Genomic DNA, 18,768 nt, shown 5'->3' with positions numbered 1-18,768 from the left:
TTACCAGTTAATTTTAAATATTTTTATTAAACAATCCTGCAAAAATCAGCTATGATGATTTTTTTGCAGGGTTGTCTGATAAAAATAATTACAATTAACTGGTAATATTGTCCGACAAATTTTTAAGAGTACTTCAATTGTCGGACGCTCCAAAGCTTTAAAAATCTCTATATTTACGAAACGCCCCCCTCCCGAAAATTTTCCGTAATAGAAAAGTTGTCTGACTTGACATGAATAACTGAATAAAAAGAAGTCTCATAAGGGAGGTAATATAATGTTTTAAAATGGGGGCCAAGGACTATTACGTTTTGTAATAAAAAAGGAATTAAAAAAATTATTGTGGTGTTTTGTGTATGTTTATTTATAAGCTTTTGCCTTGTTTGTTCCTCTTTAATTATTGGCAGTTTGTTATCTTGGAATCGGCAAACGATTATATATGAAAACATACACAATAAACCAAAAAATACTCTATAGAAAAAAATTATGTTGGAGAGACATCATAAGCAACTTAATTCCAAGTGGTACGGATGAATAACCACATCTTTATGACCACTGTAGCTCAAAATTGAAATATTTGAAAATTATTGGAGGACTAGGTTCAGTAGTGAACAAAAGAATAATTTTTGTGTAATTATTATAGAGGACAAATCATGGCAAGAGGGCCAAATTGTGATGGCTTTCAAAAGTAAGTTTGCAAATATCTCCAACATCTTTAATGTTTCTACTATTTAGAAAAACGAAAACTGATACGTTTATTTATCTTCTAGAGATGAATCGAGTTTATCAATTGCGAATTTCTAATACCGGTCATATTCTCCGTTTTGGGTAGGTCAACGGTTATTTTATCGCATTATTTTTTGCCTTCAATTATTAAGCATTTTTGACACTGGATTATAAAATTATGAGGTATTGTAGTACTATAAGTTACTCTTGCTTTAAGTCAGTAAACTACACAGTTTTTTTATTTTTCAACGAAAACTTCTCGTTTATAAATTCGCAAATTAACAACTTTAAAAAGGTTTATACGAGTATACGGCCTCCCGTAGTCAGTTCGCTAAACTCAGCCACAGCCAACAACTGTCTTTTTTAGTAGGTAATTTTTTTGATTTTTGCCATATTTGCCAAAATTGGCAAAATTACTAATTATTTAGTAATTATTAACTATTTAGTAATTATTTTTTTGCCAAATTGGCAAAATTTCTGACTAAAATCACTAGCCAGTTGTGTCTGAGTTTAGGGAACCGACTATTGGGACCGTGCAAGTTGCGTAAAGAGACACCTGGTTTCTTCGCTCTGCACTTTTATTCGCACTTTTAATTGTATTGACCAATTACGTTAGTCTTGGTTGCTGGATAATTGTCAAGGCCATAGCCCAAAAAAATAATAAGAAAAAATAAGATTCAGGTTATGTGATGAAAACGTAAACAAGTACGTGTATGTAGTAAATAAAATTAGTTATTAAAATGCAGTACTGCAAGCAAAATACAATTAATTAAATTTAACTTTATATAATAATTGCATATCATATCAATATTGTGGAGCAACATATAATTTTTCCTCTTCAATGACAGTAGATATGAAATGTACGTCAATTTGACAATTTCAATTGACAATATGAATTATTTAAGAAAGTTGCAATATTTCTCCGCTATTCGCGCACGATTGTTTCACGTATCCCTTCCAAGTACTTGCACACCGCGAATATGAAATGTTGTTTGAAATAAAATATGGCAAAAAATTATGGTCTGATATGTGCAATTATATCCTCCTAATGGAAAAAAGATTTTTCTCAAATTATGGATACCAACAACATTTTCATTTATAACTCTTTTATTTTTAATTTGAAGAAAAAGAAAAGTTATTCTTCATAAAAAGCTTTTCATGGTCTAAGATTTATGATGCAACCATCATATATCAAATTTTATTAATTTTATACGAGGTATATAAAAAATATGAATTTCGATCAAGAGTAAAGTATCTTTATAGTTCACAACATTTTTAAATTAGAATGATATAGTTGCACATTAAAACATACTTTTTAATTCTAAACAACTTTTCATAATAGCAAATTTTCCATATTATGTATTAAAATACGTAAATAAACAAAGTTTTCGTTATGATAATGCTCGCATTTTCAGCTTGTTTCGATTAAAATTCAAAAAACGAAAAGTTCCAAATTGATTTTTCTAGAAAACGGCGTATCTCACCGCCTTAAAGAGTACCTTTTAGTACTAATATACCTCACAATTTAATAATCCAGTGTCAAAAATGCTTAAATGTTAAAGACAAACAGTTATGCGATAAAATAACCGTTGCCCTACCCAAACCGGATGCCTATGAACGGTACTAGAAATTCGAAATACATGGAATCGACTTATTTCTGGAAGATAAATAGGTGTACTAGTTTTCGTTTTTCTAAATAGAAATGTTCTGGAGCTATTTGAAAAAAAAAACTAATTACAAAGACGCCATATTCAAAGAGCTGTAGCTCCCTTAGAACTAGATGTTTTGGGTTAAAACTAAATATTTTGTGTCCAAGAATATACAGTTAAAATATTTCCAAAACCTATATCAGTTTTAAAACTACACCATATTTCATAGTCAAAAACTGTATAAAATCTTCAATGGAAACTACAATACAGCATAGACGATCCCGTCAGTCAAGAATATCGATAACATTATTTAATAGATATAATAAAATATAATAAAGAAACAACACTAAGAAGTTGAAAAATAACAAATAAAAAGAATTTGAGAGGAAATACTAGAAGTTCATTTGGGGCGGGGCCTGACCTGTACAATATTTTGACGCTGAAGTTATGTCAGACGCAACAAAAAATATGTCTTTATAAAAACCTACTATACCGATTGTTTTGACGATAAAAATATCGTAACATTCAGTAAATAGTTACTAAACGTACAAAATTCTTGAAAATTCAATACAGGTATTTGAAAAATTGGATAGAATTGTCAAACATTCGATATTCGATTAGATAAATAAAATGCAATGTTCTGCAATGCAAGTGTCCGAAAATTTCGTATTTAAAGTCTATTAACACGATTATATGAAGTAGACTTTGAAATTATATTCATTTATTTCGATTAACAAGTCACAAGACAAGCGTTTGTTTCATACTGTTAAATTCGCAAATATGCTTCAAACTTCAAAAAGATATTGATGGTACGAAGACGTTGGGTGAAAGCGTCACTTATGAAAATATACGATAACTTCTTAATATTTCTTTGATTTTGAAAAATATTTATATCCTACCTTTGACAATTAACTTTTACACAATTTCGTGTAACATGACGACCACTATACGACATTTTTATACCGAAATTTTCGATTTTAACAATCGGCGAAACAGACGCGAACAATCACACATGGCGAAAACGTAGAAAAATGACCAGACGGGCCGATCGCGCAGAATCCGCAGACAGCGTGGATTTTTCAATCAACCAATGGTATTTTTTGGTAATTTAAATTAGCCATTTGGGTTTTATCTTTATTTTGCAGATTCCTGTAGTCATTCCAAGATCCAAGGTGATTCCATATTTATAGTCTAAGATACGATATAAGGTCGATTTGCACCAATCTGTTTAATGGATAAAAATTATTGGATATATAATTTAGCATGTTAACAATTACAAAAAATAAGGGTTGCCTGATCTAATCTTGTTCTAACTATAATTAATTGGTAATTAAAAAATAACTTTTTTTATAAATTAAGAAAAAATTTCGACCCGGCCAGATATTATTTCAGATTTTTTAGGTCATTCTAAACAAATAAGGTCTTTTCTAATTTTTCTTTAAAGTTGATCGTTTTCTGGTTATAAACAATTTAAAACTGAAAACAGAACGAAAGATGACGATTTTCAAGGCTCAAAAACATAAGTATAAAATATCATTTTTGAAATTATGAAGTCCCTAAATTCAAGTTCAAACCTTATTTTATCAGTTTTTTGGAGTCTTTTGGATTTATTTCATTCTGAAACATTGTTTTTTGGTTGTTAATGCCCGTCTCCCCATAAGAAACCTTCCTCATTAACAATTAAAAAAATATGTTTTAGAATAAAACATGGCTAAAATTCTTATCGAGGCCTGATAGAAAAAGGTTTGAACTTGAATTTATGTACTTGATGGTTACAAAAATGATATTTTTTACTTGTGTTTTTGAGCCTAGAAAATTGTCATCTTTCGTTCTTTTTTCAATTTTAAATTGTTTATAACTCGAAAACGATCAACTTTAGAGAAAAATTACAAAAGACCTTTTTTGTTTAGAATGATCCAAAAAATCTAAAATAATATCTGCTCGGGTCAATTTTTACCACCTTTACCTGACGTGGTAGAGCTCAACGGACTCTCAAGTTTTGTGATTAGCGACCCCAAAAACCCCCTAATCTAATTTCCAGAGCTATTGTGTCGATTTATCTTGATTTGACCTTGAAAAATGACCTTGGGTTAGACGCGAGAGAGGTTAGCGGACCCCGGATTCGTGATCAGCGACCCCAGAAACCTCCTAATATACTTTTTCAGAGCAACTGTCGATTTATCATGATTTGACCTTGAAATGACCTTTACCTGACGTGATAGAGATCAACGGACCCCGGATTCGTGATCAGCGTCCCCAAAACCCGTAGTCATATGGTTTCGTCAAATAGTCCACAATTTTTTTTTGTAAACCTGTGTTATAGTTAGAACAAGATTAGATCGGGCAAACCTTGTTTTTTGTAATTATTGTTAACATGCTAAATTATATATCCAATAATTTTTATCCATTAAACAGATCGGTGCAAATCGATCTTATATCGGATCCTCTACTATTTTTTTCGAATATTGTAATCTGCTTGTAATTAGTAATCATTTTTTGTTGCTACTACTGGACCTGGGTCTCCCCAAAAAGGTTTAAATATTTTCAGTGTTTTTTTTAGTAGATCTTTTTCTGTTGAACGAGGAGGACACTATATATAAGTTAAAATAAAAAAAGTGGTGGTTGTTTTATACCTGAAACATACTGCATTTTCACATATTTCTAAATAAGACTGCTTACGGATATTGTTCATCCCAAAAATATTGATAAATCGTCTTTTTGGGCAACCTGGTTTACTACAATTTTTATAAAATATATTTTTATATTGATCTACGAGTTTTTGGACACTATGTATTCTTTTATTTATAATGATATAGTACATTAACAAGTTTTACAGTCATATTTTTACATCTGGTGGGCGATTTCGGGGATTTAGATTTCAAAATAACTCGAAAACTAGTTGTGAGGCATCGGCCAAAAAGTACCACAATTTTTGATTTGCATAAGAGCGAAAACAAGCTTTCCTGGATTAGTCTAGCAGCCAAGGAGTTTGAGTATGCGATTTGATGTCCTCTCGATGGCCGTTATTTTTTACCACGTTTTTATATACTTCACGTGTTCTTTGTCTGTCTCTTTGTCACTTTGTCCGCGAAAAATCTTGTAATCGATTTTAAACATACTACCCGGCTAGCTAAACATCTGAAATTTTCAGAATAGCTCAGAACTCGATGACAATGCAATATTCAACAGCTTTTACATGGATACATTGAGTTTTATTTGGAATTTTGCCATAGAGAGTTTACCATATAAAATTTTTTCGGGGTACCACGCTGAAAACCCTTCAGAGGGTTTGGTATTAACGTTTTAATTGTTTACATGATTGTAGCTCATAAAATATTAGAGATATTTAATTTTACCAAAACGAAAATTTTTCTTTTGAAAAAATCAACAATATGGCGTTTGGTACACTTTGATTCGACTGTTAGAACCGGAATTATAACAAATTTCGTGAAAAATAATTCTAAAATAGGCATTCGTTAGGTTTTTTTTCAAGAATAAATCAGCTTTGATATGAACGTTCCAGACCCCCTCATTTTAAAGGTAATATTTTTTTCAGCTTTAAAAATTTTTACAATTTGTTTATAAGAGATTTAATCAAAATTAAGCTACAAACTTTGAAAATGTGTTTAATGGAAGATATAGAACAATTCAAAACGAATATTTTAAGCTGTGGTAGGGGAGAGTCGGCTATTGGTGCGCACCTAAGGCAAAATCAGGATATTTCACAAACTTCAAACATTTCAGTTTCTAAATTTTTTGAAGATATACTTCAAGGGCTTAGGTATATTGGTAGTGACCCCATTTAATGAATGTTTCAACAGTAGAAGAGTGAGAGGCGAAATTTCCAATTAGTGTAATGCGCACACTTGCCCGACCTATTCGGTTAATGGTGCGCATATGTCGGATAACTGTGCGCAATAATAAAACTTAAAAATGAAGTTCGAAAATGTAGCTTATTGAACATAAATATTAAAGGAACAAACAAATATACGGAAAAAGATAAAAGAGATTTTAAGTATTGCATTCTAAGTATTGCAGAAGTCTCAAGTATATCCTTCTGGACTATCCTGTCGTATACACATGGCATAAGACCATTGACAATATATCGAACACTTGCACCATACCTCGTCTTTTTTGCTATCATAACCACAATACACAGAAGTCATTTTGATCTGACACGAGATCGTCCAACTCATCATCATGGCACAGTTCACTTTCTGAAATAACTTCGGAGCTGTTGTGTTCAAAAATTTTCCTTTTTGTACCTTTTTCAATTTCGTGGTTTTCTCTTTGTCCCTTTCTCTACTTTGACGGTTGTTTAACGCTTGTTTACTTTTTATGATGCAGTCATTAAACGTAAAAAATGCCTTTGCCCGCTAATGCTGCGCAAAACGGGCCATACGATGACAATACACTTCACCACATAACAAAAAATTTGATAAAAACAAAAAAGAATCAAGCAAAACTAACTATATCAGTGTTTAAACTGGTAAATAAATAAAGGATATAAGTACTATTTAAACTATATTTCTGTCAAGAAAAAAAGTTATCGCTTATTTTCTCAGACACACAAACAATATCATACCACGCGAAAACATAAACGATAACTGCTAACCGGTAAAGTATCTCGAGATGTTCGTTTGTGTCATATAGATATGGCAGTTGCTACTGGATGGCCCGACAATATAGTTTTTACAATTTTATTAAATATGAGATTAGAAACACTGATGCGCACAATTACCCGACGCGCACCATTACTTTTGCCAAACCTTAAAATGTTCATTTTAAATTGTTCTATATAATAACTTTTATTAGCCAGTTATACAGCTTACAGTAATAACAGCTTATAAAGTTAATTCGCAAGCTTTTAGTGAAATTTTTAATGTTTAATTCAACAATTACTTTAAAATGAGGAGGTTTTCAAATTTAATCGCACATATGAAAATTGAGTTTTGGAAAAGCCTCATAGAATATTTACTGTGCAATTGTTTTTCACTAAACTATTATAACTCCGATTCTAGCAATCGGATCAAAGTTTACCAAATGCAATTTTGTTAATTTTTTCAAAAGAAACAATTTTCATTTTGGTAAAATTAAATATCTCTAATAGTTTAGGAGATACAATTTAACTAATTAAATTGTTAATAACAAATTATCTGACGGCTTTTAGCCTGGTAACCTCGAAAAATCGAATCTACGCACCAAAAAACATAAGAAAAACGTTAAAGTACCCAGGGGACATAAAAGAGCATACTCAACCCCCCTGACTGATAAATTAAATCGTATAAACAACAAAATGCTTAGTTGGAAAACATCTAACATTAATTTTTTACTAATTACAATGAAAAGTATGTTTTTTTATTGTCAAAATAGGTTTATATTTATCAAGACATTACAACAAATTACAGATTTTTTGAAAAAAAGATGTTTTTAATATATTTTTGAATGAAGCTTTGCAGCCAATCGAGAAAGACATTCATCGAGAAAATATTTATATTATTTACTAAAACCTTTTCAAAACGCCAAGAAATGCCAAAATTTGAAACAAAACATTAAAAGAATTAAAACAGTCTGAAATCTGATATGAAGTAGTTGCGATGAGTTTATGGTGTCATAAATATCGTTACCATCAAAAGTCAAATGTCGAAGTCAAACGTCAAATGTCAAACATCAAACATAAAATGGCACACGTCAAATTTCAAACTTCAAATGTCATACTTCAAATGTCAAATGTCAAACACTAAATATCCAACGACAAACTTTAAATACTCAGTGACAGTACGTCAAACTAAGTACAAGAAAACCCATTCGTCTTCTATAAGAACCAAGGAAAACGTCTTTAAAGGCATAATGACGAATAATTATTGTGACAACAAAATAAAGAACATTTTTTACTTTTAAGGAATTAAAACTGACTATTCTTAGCGTCGAAAAGGCATTTGACACAATATTGTAGTACTCTTTTGACAGATCGGTTGAAACGAAGCGTTTTGTTGTTTTAGATTTATGCTAACTAATGATACTTAAGGGATGTCCACACGATCTGGCTGGGATGTTCCACGCCACCAATTTCGCAATTGACGGTTCTGGATCTGCCGTTGATTACGAAAAGAGCTTCGTTGGCAGGCGTCACCATGTACTGACAGAATCCGCCTAAAATACAAAAACAAACAATATTAAAAGTGTTAATTACAATATTCCTAACACCGTCAGTTTGTAACGCCGTCACTTCGTAACGGCGACATTTCGTAACAGCGATAATTCGTAACCTGTACAATTCGTAACGGTATAATTCGTAACGTCAAAATTGAATTATTTAACATATTTCATATTTCTAAGTTTTGAGTATCCCTGGCAAAGTACTAATGATGCCTAGAGTACCCAGGACTATTCTTCAAGGTTACGCAGTAGCCTAAAATACAGAGTGAGTTTATGTATGGAAACCCTCAATTATCTCGGAAACTGCTTGCACGATTTTTATAGATGTTGGTGGGTAAGGGTTTACTAATTCCGCCGATATTATAGTGGTAATTACATTGTTGTCAGATCTTCTGTTTTTCTGGAAATCTAATAACTTTCTTATTTCAAATAGAACACCCTGCATATTCTTTGCGTTTTGAAGTACTTAAAAAATTCTGATTATTTTTCATGTCATATTTCCCATACCTCCCGAAAGAAATCAGAGAAATGATAACCGAAAAAAGAAAACTGAGACGCAAGTGGCATCAGTCTAGAGCACAAGTTGATAAAACTAGATTAAATAATGCCACACAAAAATTAAAAAGAGAAATTCAAAAAATTAAAAACTAATCGGTTAGCATCTACCTAACTGAATTATCAAATGATAGCGCTACTGATTATTTAAATTTTAAATTAATTTAATTATTTAAATGAACAGAATCCACCAATTAGAAATACTAATAGTAGCTGGGCAAGAAGCAATATACAAAAGGCCAACAGGTTTGCTTGATCACCTAGAAAATACTCTTCAACCAAATGAAGAACAAGAAATAATTAACTGGGAGCTCCCTGATCAAGATGAAATGGAGATTAGCCCTGTAACTCCAAAAGAAGTATATTTGGAAATAAAAGAAAATATAAATCCAAAGAAAGCTCCTGGATTTGATCTGATTACTGGGGAAGTGTTAAAGCAACTTCCAAGGAAAGCTATAATAAAATTAACAAATCTTATAAATGCTTTCTTTAGGCTGAGGTACGTACCAAAGATATGGAAGGTGGCAGAAATTATAATGACACTAAAACCAGGAAAACCTCCACAAGAATCTTCTTCATATAGGCCTATTTCACTGTTACCTGTCATGTCTAAATTATATGAAAAACTACTCTTGAAGAGACTAAAACCGATTATAGAGGAAAAAAATCTAATTCCTAATCATCAGTTTGGGTTTAGAGAAAACCACTCAACGACAGATCAGGTGCATAGAATAGATAGATAGATATAGTAGAAAAAGCTTTAGAAGAAGGAAAAGTCTGTTCTGCAATTTTCCTCGATGTAGCGCAGGCTTTTGACAAAGTGTGGCATGACGGATTATATCATAAAATGAGATGCTACTTACCAAAACAATATTCTGAACTATTAAAATCATATATACCCGACAGATACTTTTGAGTTAAAAATGAGGAAGCATATTCTGAATTAAGAGAAATTAAAGCTGGAGTTCCACAAGGAAGTGTCCTGGGGCCAGTGCTATACCTGCTCTATACCAGTGATATTCCATCATTAGAACCTAACACAATTGCGACATTTGCAGACGACATATGCATTCTAGCAGTCGGACAAAACCACGAGGAAGCAGCAACCATGCTACAGAATTCTGTTGAACAAATTAACATCTGGACCAGGCGATGGCGTATCAAATTAAATGAAACAAAATCTGTTCATGTCAATTTTACTAACAAAAGAGAACAACATATCCCAGTTAGTATAAATATAAACCAAATACCTTAATCAAATACGGCAAAATATTTGGGTATGACATTAGATTCCAAGCTACGTTGGAAAGCGCATATTAAGAAAAAAAAAGAAGAATTAGAAATCAAGTTCAGAAAGTTGTACTGGTTGATGGGAAAAAAATCCACTCTGTCTACTTATAACAAATTGTTATTGTATAAGCAAGTCCTTAAACCGATATGGACATATGGGATACAGCTATGGGGCTGTACAAAAGAAAGTAACATCTAAATTATACAACGATATCAGAATAAAGTACAGTGCGACAAGCGAAAGGTGGCGGCTGACCTTCTCGTATTCTGCATTTGTCGCTGTGTATTTTCGCTCAAGGTCACGCGCCAGCACTGGCTTGTCGGCTTGTATTAAGGAACATCGTCAAAGCTCCATGGTACTTCAGAAACTGTGATCTTCATCGAGACCTCCAGATGGATACGGTTATCCAGACAGTAAGTAAGTTTGCCGAGAGTCATGAACAAAGGCTCTCCAACCATGTGAATGTCGAGGCCATCAATCTCCTAGACAACGCCAACCAGATAAGAAGACTTAATTAAGAGAATGAAGCCGTTCGAGTTAGTGCAATAAGTTCAAGTGCGTGAAAGTGAAAAAGCAGAGCAAAGTGCGGCTAAAGTGTACACGTTAGCTAGTAGTACTGTAATGTATTAGAGCCTAAGGAATATTGTTGAATATGACCTTAGATAAGTTTTTTATAATATTTTGTATATAGAACTAACTTGCTTATTGATCATAGTAATGATCAGATAGCAATAATCATAAGATTCCTGTTGGAGTTTTATTAAATAAAAAAAAAATATTTCCCATACCTAAATGCCATAATTTCGGAGTTGTTGTTACATTTATTTAAAAAAATAATTTTAAACAAATTATAAATATACATTTTTTCGGCTCGGATAGACAATATTTTAGGTTCTCTGGATCATTGGGAACAAAAAAGTCTGTTTTAATTTCTCTCGAAGTTAATCGTTTCCGAGTTATAAAAAATTTAAAACTGAAAAAAAAAACGAAAACTGACGATTTTCAAGGTTCAAAACCACACCTAAAAATCATATTTTTGAAACGACGAAGTACCTAAATTCAAGATCACCTTATTTTATCAGCTACCGATAAGTAATTTGGGGTTGTTTTATTTTAAAACATTGTTTTTTAGTTGTTAGTGTAGCCCGTCCTCTCACATCCGCTTCATTAACAATTAAAAAACAATGTTTTAGAATAAAAATTGCCAAAAATTTTTATAAGAAGCTGATAGAAGAGGGTTTTAGTTTGAATTTAGGTACTTCGCGATTTCAAAAATTATTTTTTTACTTGTGTTTTTAAACCTCGAAAATCGTCATTTTTCGTTTTTTTTTTAGTTTTAAATTGTTTATAACTCGAAAACGATTATTTTTAGAGAAAAATTACAAAAGACCTTTTTTGTTTCTAATCATCCAAGTAACCTAAAATAATGTCTATCCGGGCCGAAAAAATTGATTTTTATAATGTGTTTAAAATTTTTTTTAGATAAATGTAGCAATAACTCCGAAATTATGACATTTAGGTATAGGAAATATGAAAAATAATCAGTATTTCTTAAGGACTTCAAAACGCAAAAAATATTTCAAAATATTTCATTTTAAATAAGAAAGTTCATTAGAATTCCAGAAAAACGGAAGATCTGACAACAATGTAATTAACAATATATAATCGGCCGCTAGTAAAATCTTGTTGCATATCATCAAAAACAGATTAAAAACATATCTACATTACCAAATACCTCAGGAACAAGCCGGGTTTGTAAAGGGTAAAGGTACAATTTTAATAGAAATGGGCGCACCAATGCACCTGGTGACACTTATTAAAAATCTGTACCAGTCTAATATAGCGATAGTACGACTAGATCAGAAGTTCTCAAACCAATTCAAGACCGAGAGAGGTGTTAGACAAGGATGCATGTTGTCACCTGACTTATTTAACATTTATGGTGAACATGTCATGAGGATGGTTTTAGAAGGATGGGCCGGTGGAGTGACAGTAGCTGGTAGGAAAATCTCCAATTTAAGATTTGCTGATGACACTACACTTATAGCAGCAAATGAGCAAGAAATGTTTGATCTTCTGCGAAGAGTTGAGTACGAAAGCAATAAAGTTGGTCTGAAAATCAATAAAGCTAAGACAAAAATAATGGTGGTCGACAGATTTGACACTATTCAACTGACTAACATATTAGAGGAATACCAGATAGTAAACACCTTTGTCTATCTCGGGTCTAGTATAAGTAACGATGGTAACTGTGAAGCAGAAGTTCGGAGACGTATTGGTATGGCAAAAAATGCGATGAGTCGCCTAACAAAAGTTTGGAAAGACAGATCTATCTCTCAAAATATCAAGATGAGACTGGTGAAGGCCCTTGTATTCTCAATATTTCTATACGGAGCAGAGACTTGGACTCTTCGCGTATGCGAACGCCAAAAAATTGATGCCTTTGAGATGTGGTGCTGGAGAAGAATGCTGCGCATACCTTGGACAGCTCATAGGACAAACGTTTCCATTCTAAACTAACTCGAGATTAAAAAAAGGCTGTCCACAACATGTCTACAACGAATTCTGCAATTCTTTGGTCACGTGGTTCGCAGAGGTGACGACAGTTTAGAGAGATTAATTGTTTCTGGAAACGTTCCGGGGAGAAGATCAAGAGGACGATCACCAACTAGATGGTCTGACCAAATAAAGCATTCAGCTGGAAACTCATTCTGCGAAGCTCTTGATCGATCTTGAGGATCGTGAAATCACGATCCTGTGATGGGGAAACGACAGGAGAGAGAGAATGGGCCGCATTAGAAAACCCTTAACCACCAAAAACTATAAAAATCGTGCAAGGCGTTTCCCAGATAATTGAAGGTTTCCATACATAAAACTCACTCTGTAGTTTAGGGGCTATCGGTAGTATTTTATACAACCTTGTTATATTTCAGTAAAGTAATGATAGTTTTCAATAGGCCTGGAAAAGTTCAGAGCCCAATAAAATGTTTTGCGAGTCTTTTTCCGTAAATCTAGCATATTTTCTGAATCTCCTTAGATTTTTAGTAAATACATACTGAGATGATTCAGGAGTATTCTAGACGGCTTTAGACAATCTGTCCAGTGGCTTAAGCAATATCTGTACATATTTAAGTTTAAATTTATTTAAGTTTATTTAAATTTGTTATATTCCACTAATGTTCTGAAAGTTTTCAGTAACTCTGAAAAACTTCAAGATGTCTAGAATGTCTCAAGACTATCCTACAAGGCTTGCTAGCAGCCTAAAATAGTTTAAGTGCCATGTGTAGTATTTTAGATAAGCTTGTTATTGTTCATGAATGCTTTGGTAATTTTCAGTAGCTCTGAAAAAGTCCAGAGCCCCATGGAATGTTTTGTGAGTCTTTCATTAAAACTAATATGTTTTCTAAATGTCTTGAGATTTTTAGTAACTCCTGAGATGCTCAGCTATCTACTATCCTAGAAGACTTTAGAGAGTCTTTACAATGGTTAAACTGGTAGATGTAGGTATTTAAGAAAGCTTGTTGTCTCGCGGATCTTCAAAGTTTTCAGTACCTCTGGCTCTCGCAAACTACAATAATGTCTGAATGTCTCAAGACTATCCTGAACGGGTTTTCAGCAGCCTGAAATAGTTAAAAGGCTATGTATATTATTTTAGATAATATTATTTGTTTCATGAACGTCGTGGTAATTTTCAGTAGCTCTGGAAACTTCGGAGCTAAATAGAATGCTCTGTTAATCTTCTTTTAAACCTAGTATGTTTTCTGAATATCTTGACATTTTAAGTAAATCCTGAGATGCTTCAAGACTATCCTAGAAGGCTTCGGAGAGTCTTTGCATTGGGTTAACTGCTAGATTTATATAATAATCATACATTTCAATTACACAACTTACTTGCTGCTCTTATTGGTCTACTTGGATTGTTCCACTTCGTAAGATGCATAGGCATGGCTCTTCCCACACCTGTGATCATTTCTACTTTACCTAAAAACGAACCACAATATTATCTATTTAACCAAGTTACAGACTGGTTTCAGCTGATTACCTGTTAGAAGATTTAAGAATAAGATCCCTTCTTTATCTTGAGCTGATGCGTAAATGTCATAGCTATGTGTAGTCTGACTTGGATAGAAGGTTATGTCAGATATATTCAACGTAGTTTTAACGTCAAAACTGAACATAAGTCCGTTTGCTAAAAATAAAAATATTTTGCTTTAGAGTGCTTTAATTAAATAGCCAATCAAATCATTAAAATAGCCAATTCAGCTTATCACATTTCTCACACATATCTCAGTGAGTGAGAGTCATTATCGAATGTAAACTTTAAACAAATTAAAAATTGACGAATTTAAAGAAACAATATTTTTTCTCCGAATTCAACACTTTTGTCAGAGGTAATTTATCCGGTTTCTCACCGGTTATTACTTTAAAAAGAAAAAACCGGTTATAACCAGGATAAAACCCGTTATTTCGAAGTAAAAACCGGTTTAGGTTATAACCAGTAGGTTTTTTCGATCCCTAATTCAATTTAACATAAAGATGCAAACTTTCTATAATTGTTCAACATTTAAAGGTTTTCATCCATATATTATATTATTATTATATAAAAACCTGTTAACAGCACTGATGATGAACTTTTTAATTCGAACTTTTTAATTTACTATATTTTTTTAATATCTACATTTTATAAAAAATATCTCTAATAGTAATAACATATTTGAAATGAATCTGTTTGATCGTATTTTTTAAAAATATGTAATCGATTAATACTTTTTTCTTACGTGTGATTTCCTGGACTATTAATGTAGACCCACTGGTAGTCGTGTCTAGAGTCACTAGTCGTCTAGAATCTGGCGAAATATAAGGCTCTCCTGGCAGGTTCGGTTTGAGTGAAATAACACTGTCAGTCAAATAGTCTAAGATAAGTTGTCCTGTTGGTCTGTTAGTTATTGGTTCTATGCACTGCATGATTACCATACCATCTAAAACAACAGAAAATTGTGTGAGCACATAATATCATTTAATAATTGAAAAAATCCACTGCGCCCTGACAGAAATTATTATTCAACGCACATTCGTATACAATATACTGTCTAGTTTATTCCCTCATTACTTTTTTGGTCCCTTGAGCCGGATTTTTTATCATCAATTGTCTGTTAAATAGTACTAACCCTTTAAGTACATTCGACACGTTTGTGTTTCAAGCAAAGTCTGACACTGAGGCTCTACAAATACTTCACGATCTGAGAGTTGGAGGACTTTTCAACGCATTCTGCAATTGAACATTTGCGCGAATAAATGCAATATTTCTCCGTAAAGACACTGAACGAAAAACTGTAGCATACTTAAACCCTAATTTCAGAGTCATTAATCAAGCGAGTGATAAGGAGCTGTAATCGAAAAATCGGGAAAGGGCTGAAAGAATAGATATACAAGTAGTGTTGCCCAAAATCGGTCTTGGTCTTGCAGTCTTGGTCTTGTTCTTGCGTTTTAGCAAGACCAATACCAATACCAAGACCGCCTAATTTGAGCAAGATCAAGACCAAGACTTACCGTGCAAGATTTGAGCAAGAACAAGACTAAGCCTGCAAGACTCTTGCGTTTTGCAGTTAGAACTGAGAGTCGTTTTAGAGAGTATATTAGTTCGGGTACATTCTTAGATACTCTATGGGAGGCAAAAAAATTTTTAACAAAAATTTAGAAAATCTGACTTATGCGCATTACGAACAATACTACAAACATACATAGCGAATCAAAATATCTATTAAAATAACACTTGACACATTTGACACGTACTCAGAGATCATTATTACAATGCGAAAATAAAATATTTTTACATTCTTTCCCAGCAGAAGACATCTTCGCTCTGAAATTAATTGTCCAGGTTTTGAGAATCATCATCATCATCACCACACAGCCAAATTTGTCCACTGTCGGACATAGGCCTCCTCAAGATGTCTCCACCCTTCTCTGTCCTGGGCAGCTGCAATCCAGTTTGTCGCTATTCTCTTGATATCGTCGGTCCATCTGGTAGGTGGTCTTCCACGACTTCGTTTGTCCGCCCTTGGCCTCCACTCTAAGATCTTCCTTGTCCATCTGTTGTCTCTTTGTCTTGCAACGTGTCCTGACCATTTCCACTTCAACTTCGTAATACGCTTTATGATGTCTTCCACTCCAGTTCTTCGCCGTAACTCATCATTTTGAAGTTTTTGAATAGCCGGCCTTTATTCATAAATTAATATTCTTGCGTTGCGGCCTTGCGATGCCGACAATAATGTTAAAAAATCTGTAGTTAATAAAAAATATACCTATTACATCTTATCGGTATATAGAATAGTAAGACTATTACGTATATTTTTTCTGTTGATTGTGCAATGACCTCATTCGGTTAGACAAAATTTGCTAAAAGATTGCGGCTAATACTTAAAAAGTATTAATAACGAGACACATTAATGCAGATAATGCCGGCTAAACTATACATAAAATAACGAAATATTTAGTAACGATATACTGTCTACCGAGGCATTGAACAAAGAAAAATATTACAGTGAAATGTATGCAAGACAAAAGTACATTTATAGTAGTTTTTTCTGTAGTTAAATTAAATTGGTTATTTGTTTTATCAATCGAATGTTCTTTTGTTACTCTTTGTGTTTGGTGATATACACTACTCCAAGAAATTAACGCACCACCTAAAAAACGGGTAATTTTTTATGTCTTGAATTTCCTAAACCTGTTGTCCGATTGAAGTGATTTTTTTTTAAATATTATTGCCTTATTATTTAACAATATCGCTGTAATAATACTATTGCTAGGCAGGTAAATTGTCATTGTATACCAGGTGTACCAATCAAACTGTGTTTTTTTCTTAAAGTTCGCATCACCCTATGGAATATTCTAGCTTATAAAATATTAAATTTAAAACCCAACTATAGCCTCATATTTTCTTAACATTTTGTTTTTTGATTCATTTGCTTATGTTGGAGAATAAAAAGTTACGTACTTTTTTATCTAGCCATATTTTTCATCAATACAGGGTGTTTTTAAATAAGTATGGCAAACTTTAGGGGGTAATTACTCTGCACGAAAAAGTAATGACAGTTTGCTTTTAAACGTATGTTCACAAATGCTTCGTTTCCGAAATAGGGGATGTTAAAATTGTTCTTACAAACTGACGATTTATTTATTGCTCTAAAACCGGTTGAGATATGCGAATGAAATTTGGTAGATTTTAAGAGGTAGTTATTACGCATTTTTGACATACAATTAAGAGTTTAATATTCACCAATGGCGCGCATACCTACGTGTAACCGGTTTGTTTAGAATTACCCCTTAAAATTTGCCATACTTATTTTAAAACAGCTTGTATTGATGAAAAACATGGCTAGTTATTAAAATACCTACAGTCGGAAAAATTAAAGAATACCTATGAACGAACATATAAAACACGCAGTATTTTCCTGTCACCGTGTCACAAAGAAAATTGCCTAGCGCAAGTACATGTAATAATACATGTAATAATAATAATTAATAATTATTACATGTACTTGCCCTGGCCAATTTTTTGTATGACACGGTGACAGGAAAATACAGCGTGTTTTATATGTTGGTTCATGGGTATTCTTTCATTTTTCCTACTGTAACTTTGTTGTTATCCAAGCGAATGAATAAAAAAACAGAATGTTAAAAAATATCAGACTGTAGTAGGGTGTTAATTTCAGTATTTTATAAAGGCTACAATATTCCACAGGATGATGCGAACTTTAAGAAAAAACAACACAGTTTGATTGGCACACTCATTGGTACCAGTACGGTATCCGGTGTCTATAGGTACAACGACAATTTACCTTCTAGCAACAACATTATTACAGCGATATTGTTAACGAATAAATAATTCAAGCTTAAAATTTACCTACTCTCTTACGTTGTTCTAAGATATGTAATAGGCTAATGGGCAACTGCGAGAATTGCAAGACTCTTGCTGCAAGACCGAGACCTGGAGCGCAATACCAAGACCAAGACCATGTGTACTGTTGCAAGACCAAGACCAAGACTGTCTAAGTATCGTCTTGGTCTTGCATTTGGGCAACACTATATACAAGTGTGGTAAGACCTGCTTTGGTGGTGAATTGTGGCCTATAAATAAGATGGAGGTAACTGAAATGAAAAAATGTTATGGTTGATGCTGGGTAGGACTAGAAGGGGCAGCATCAGAAACTTGATTAGGGAAAGAACCGGAGTGACTACAGTCTCAAAAATCATTCAAGAACAAAGACTGCAATTGTTTGGTCAAGTTTGACGTAGAATTGGGCTATGTGGGTCAAAGAAAAAAAAATAAGTTTATGGAAGGAGAGGTAGATGAAAACCGCGAAGACTTAAAATATGGCATACAAA

General features: G+C 32.9%; 1 protein-coding gene across 1 annotated transcript in view; it reads right to left on the bottom strand.

Moving 5' to 3' along the window:
- Nucleotides 1-4,278: 4,278 nt before the first annotated feature.
- LOC114333649 (follistatin-related protein 5-like) overlaps nucleotides 4,279-18,768 on the bottom strand; it is a 523,352-nt gene continuing 508,862 nt past the window's right edge. Inside the window, exons 17-20 of the mRNA XM_050651204.1 lie at nucleotides 15,156-15,356; nucleotides 14,420-14,566; nucleotides 14,269-14,358; nucleotides 4,279-8,525 (exon numbers count right to left, since the gene is read on the bottom strand). Coding sequence (XP_050507161.1) covers nucleotides 8,386-8,525; nucleotides 14,269-14,358; nucleotides 14,420-14,566; nucleotides 15,156-15,356 — 578 coding nt within the window. The 3' untranslated portion in view covers nucleotides 4,279-8,385. The remainder of the gene's footprint in view (nucleotides 8,526-14,268; nucleotides 14,359-14,419; nucleotides 14,567-15,155; nucleotides 15,357-18,768) is intronic.

This window comes from Diabrotica virgifera, chromosome 5 (genome assembly GCF_917563875.1).
Source record: "Diabrotica virgifera virgifera chromosome 5, PGI_DIABVI_V3a".
NCBI lineage: Eukaryota > Metazoa > Arthropoda > Insecta > Coleoptera > Chrysomelidae > Diabrotica > Diabrotica virgifera.
Note: the sequence above shows the minus strand (reverse complement) of the source record. Positions and strands in the feature narration are given on the sequence as shown.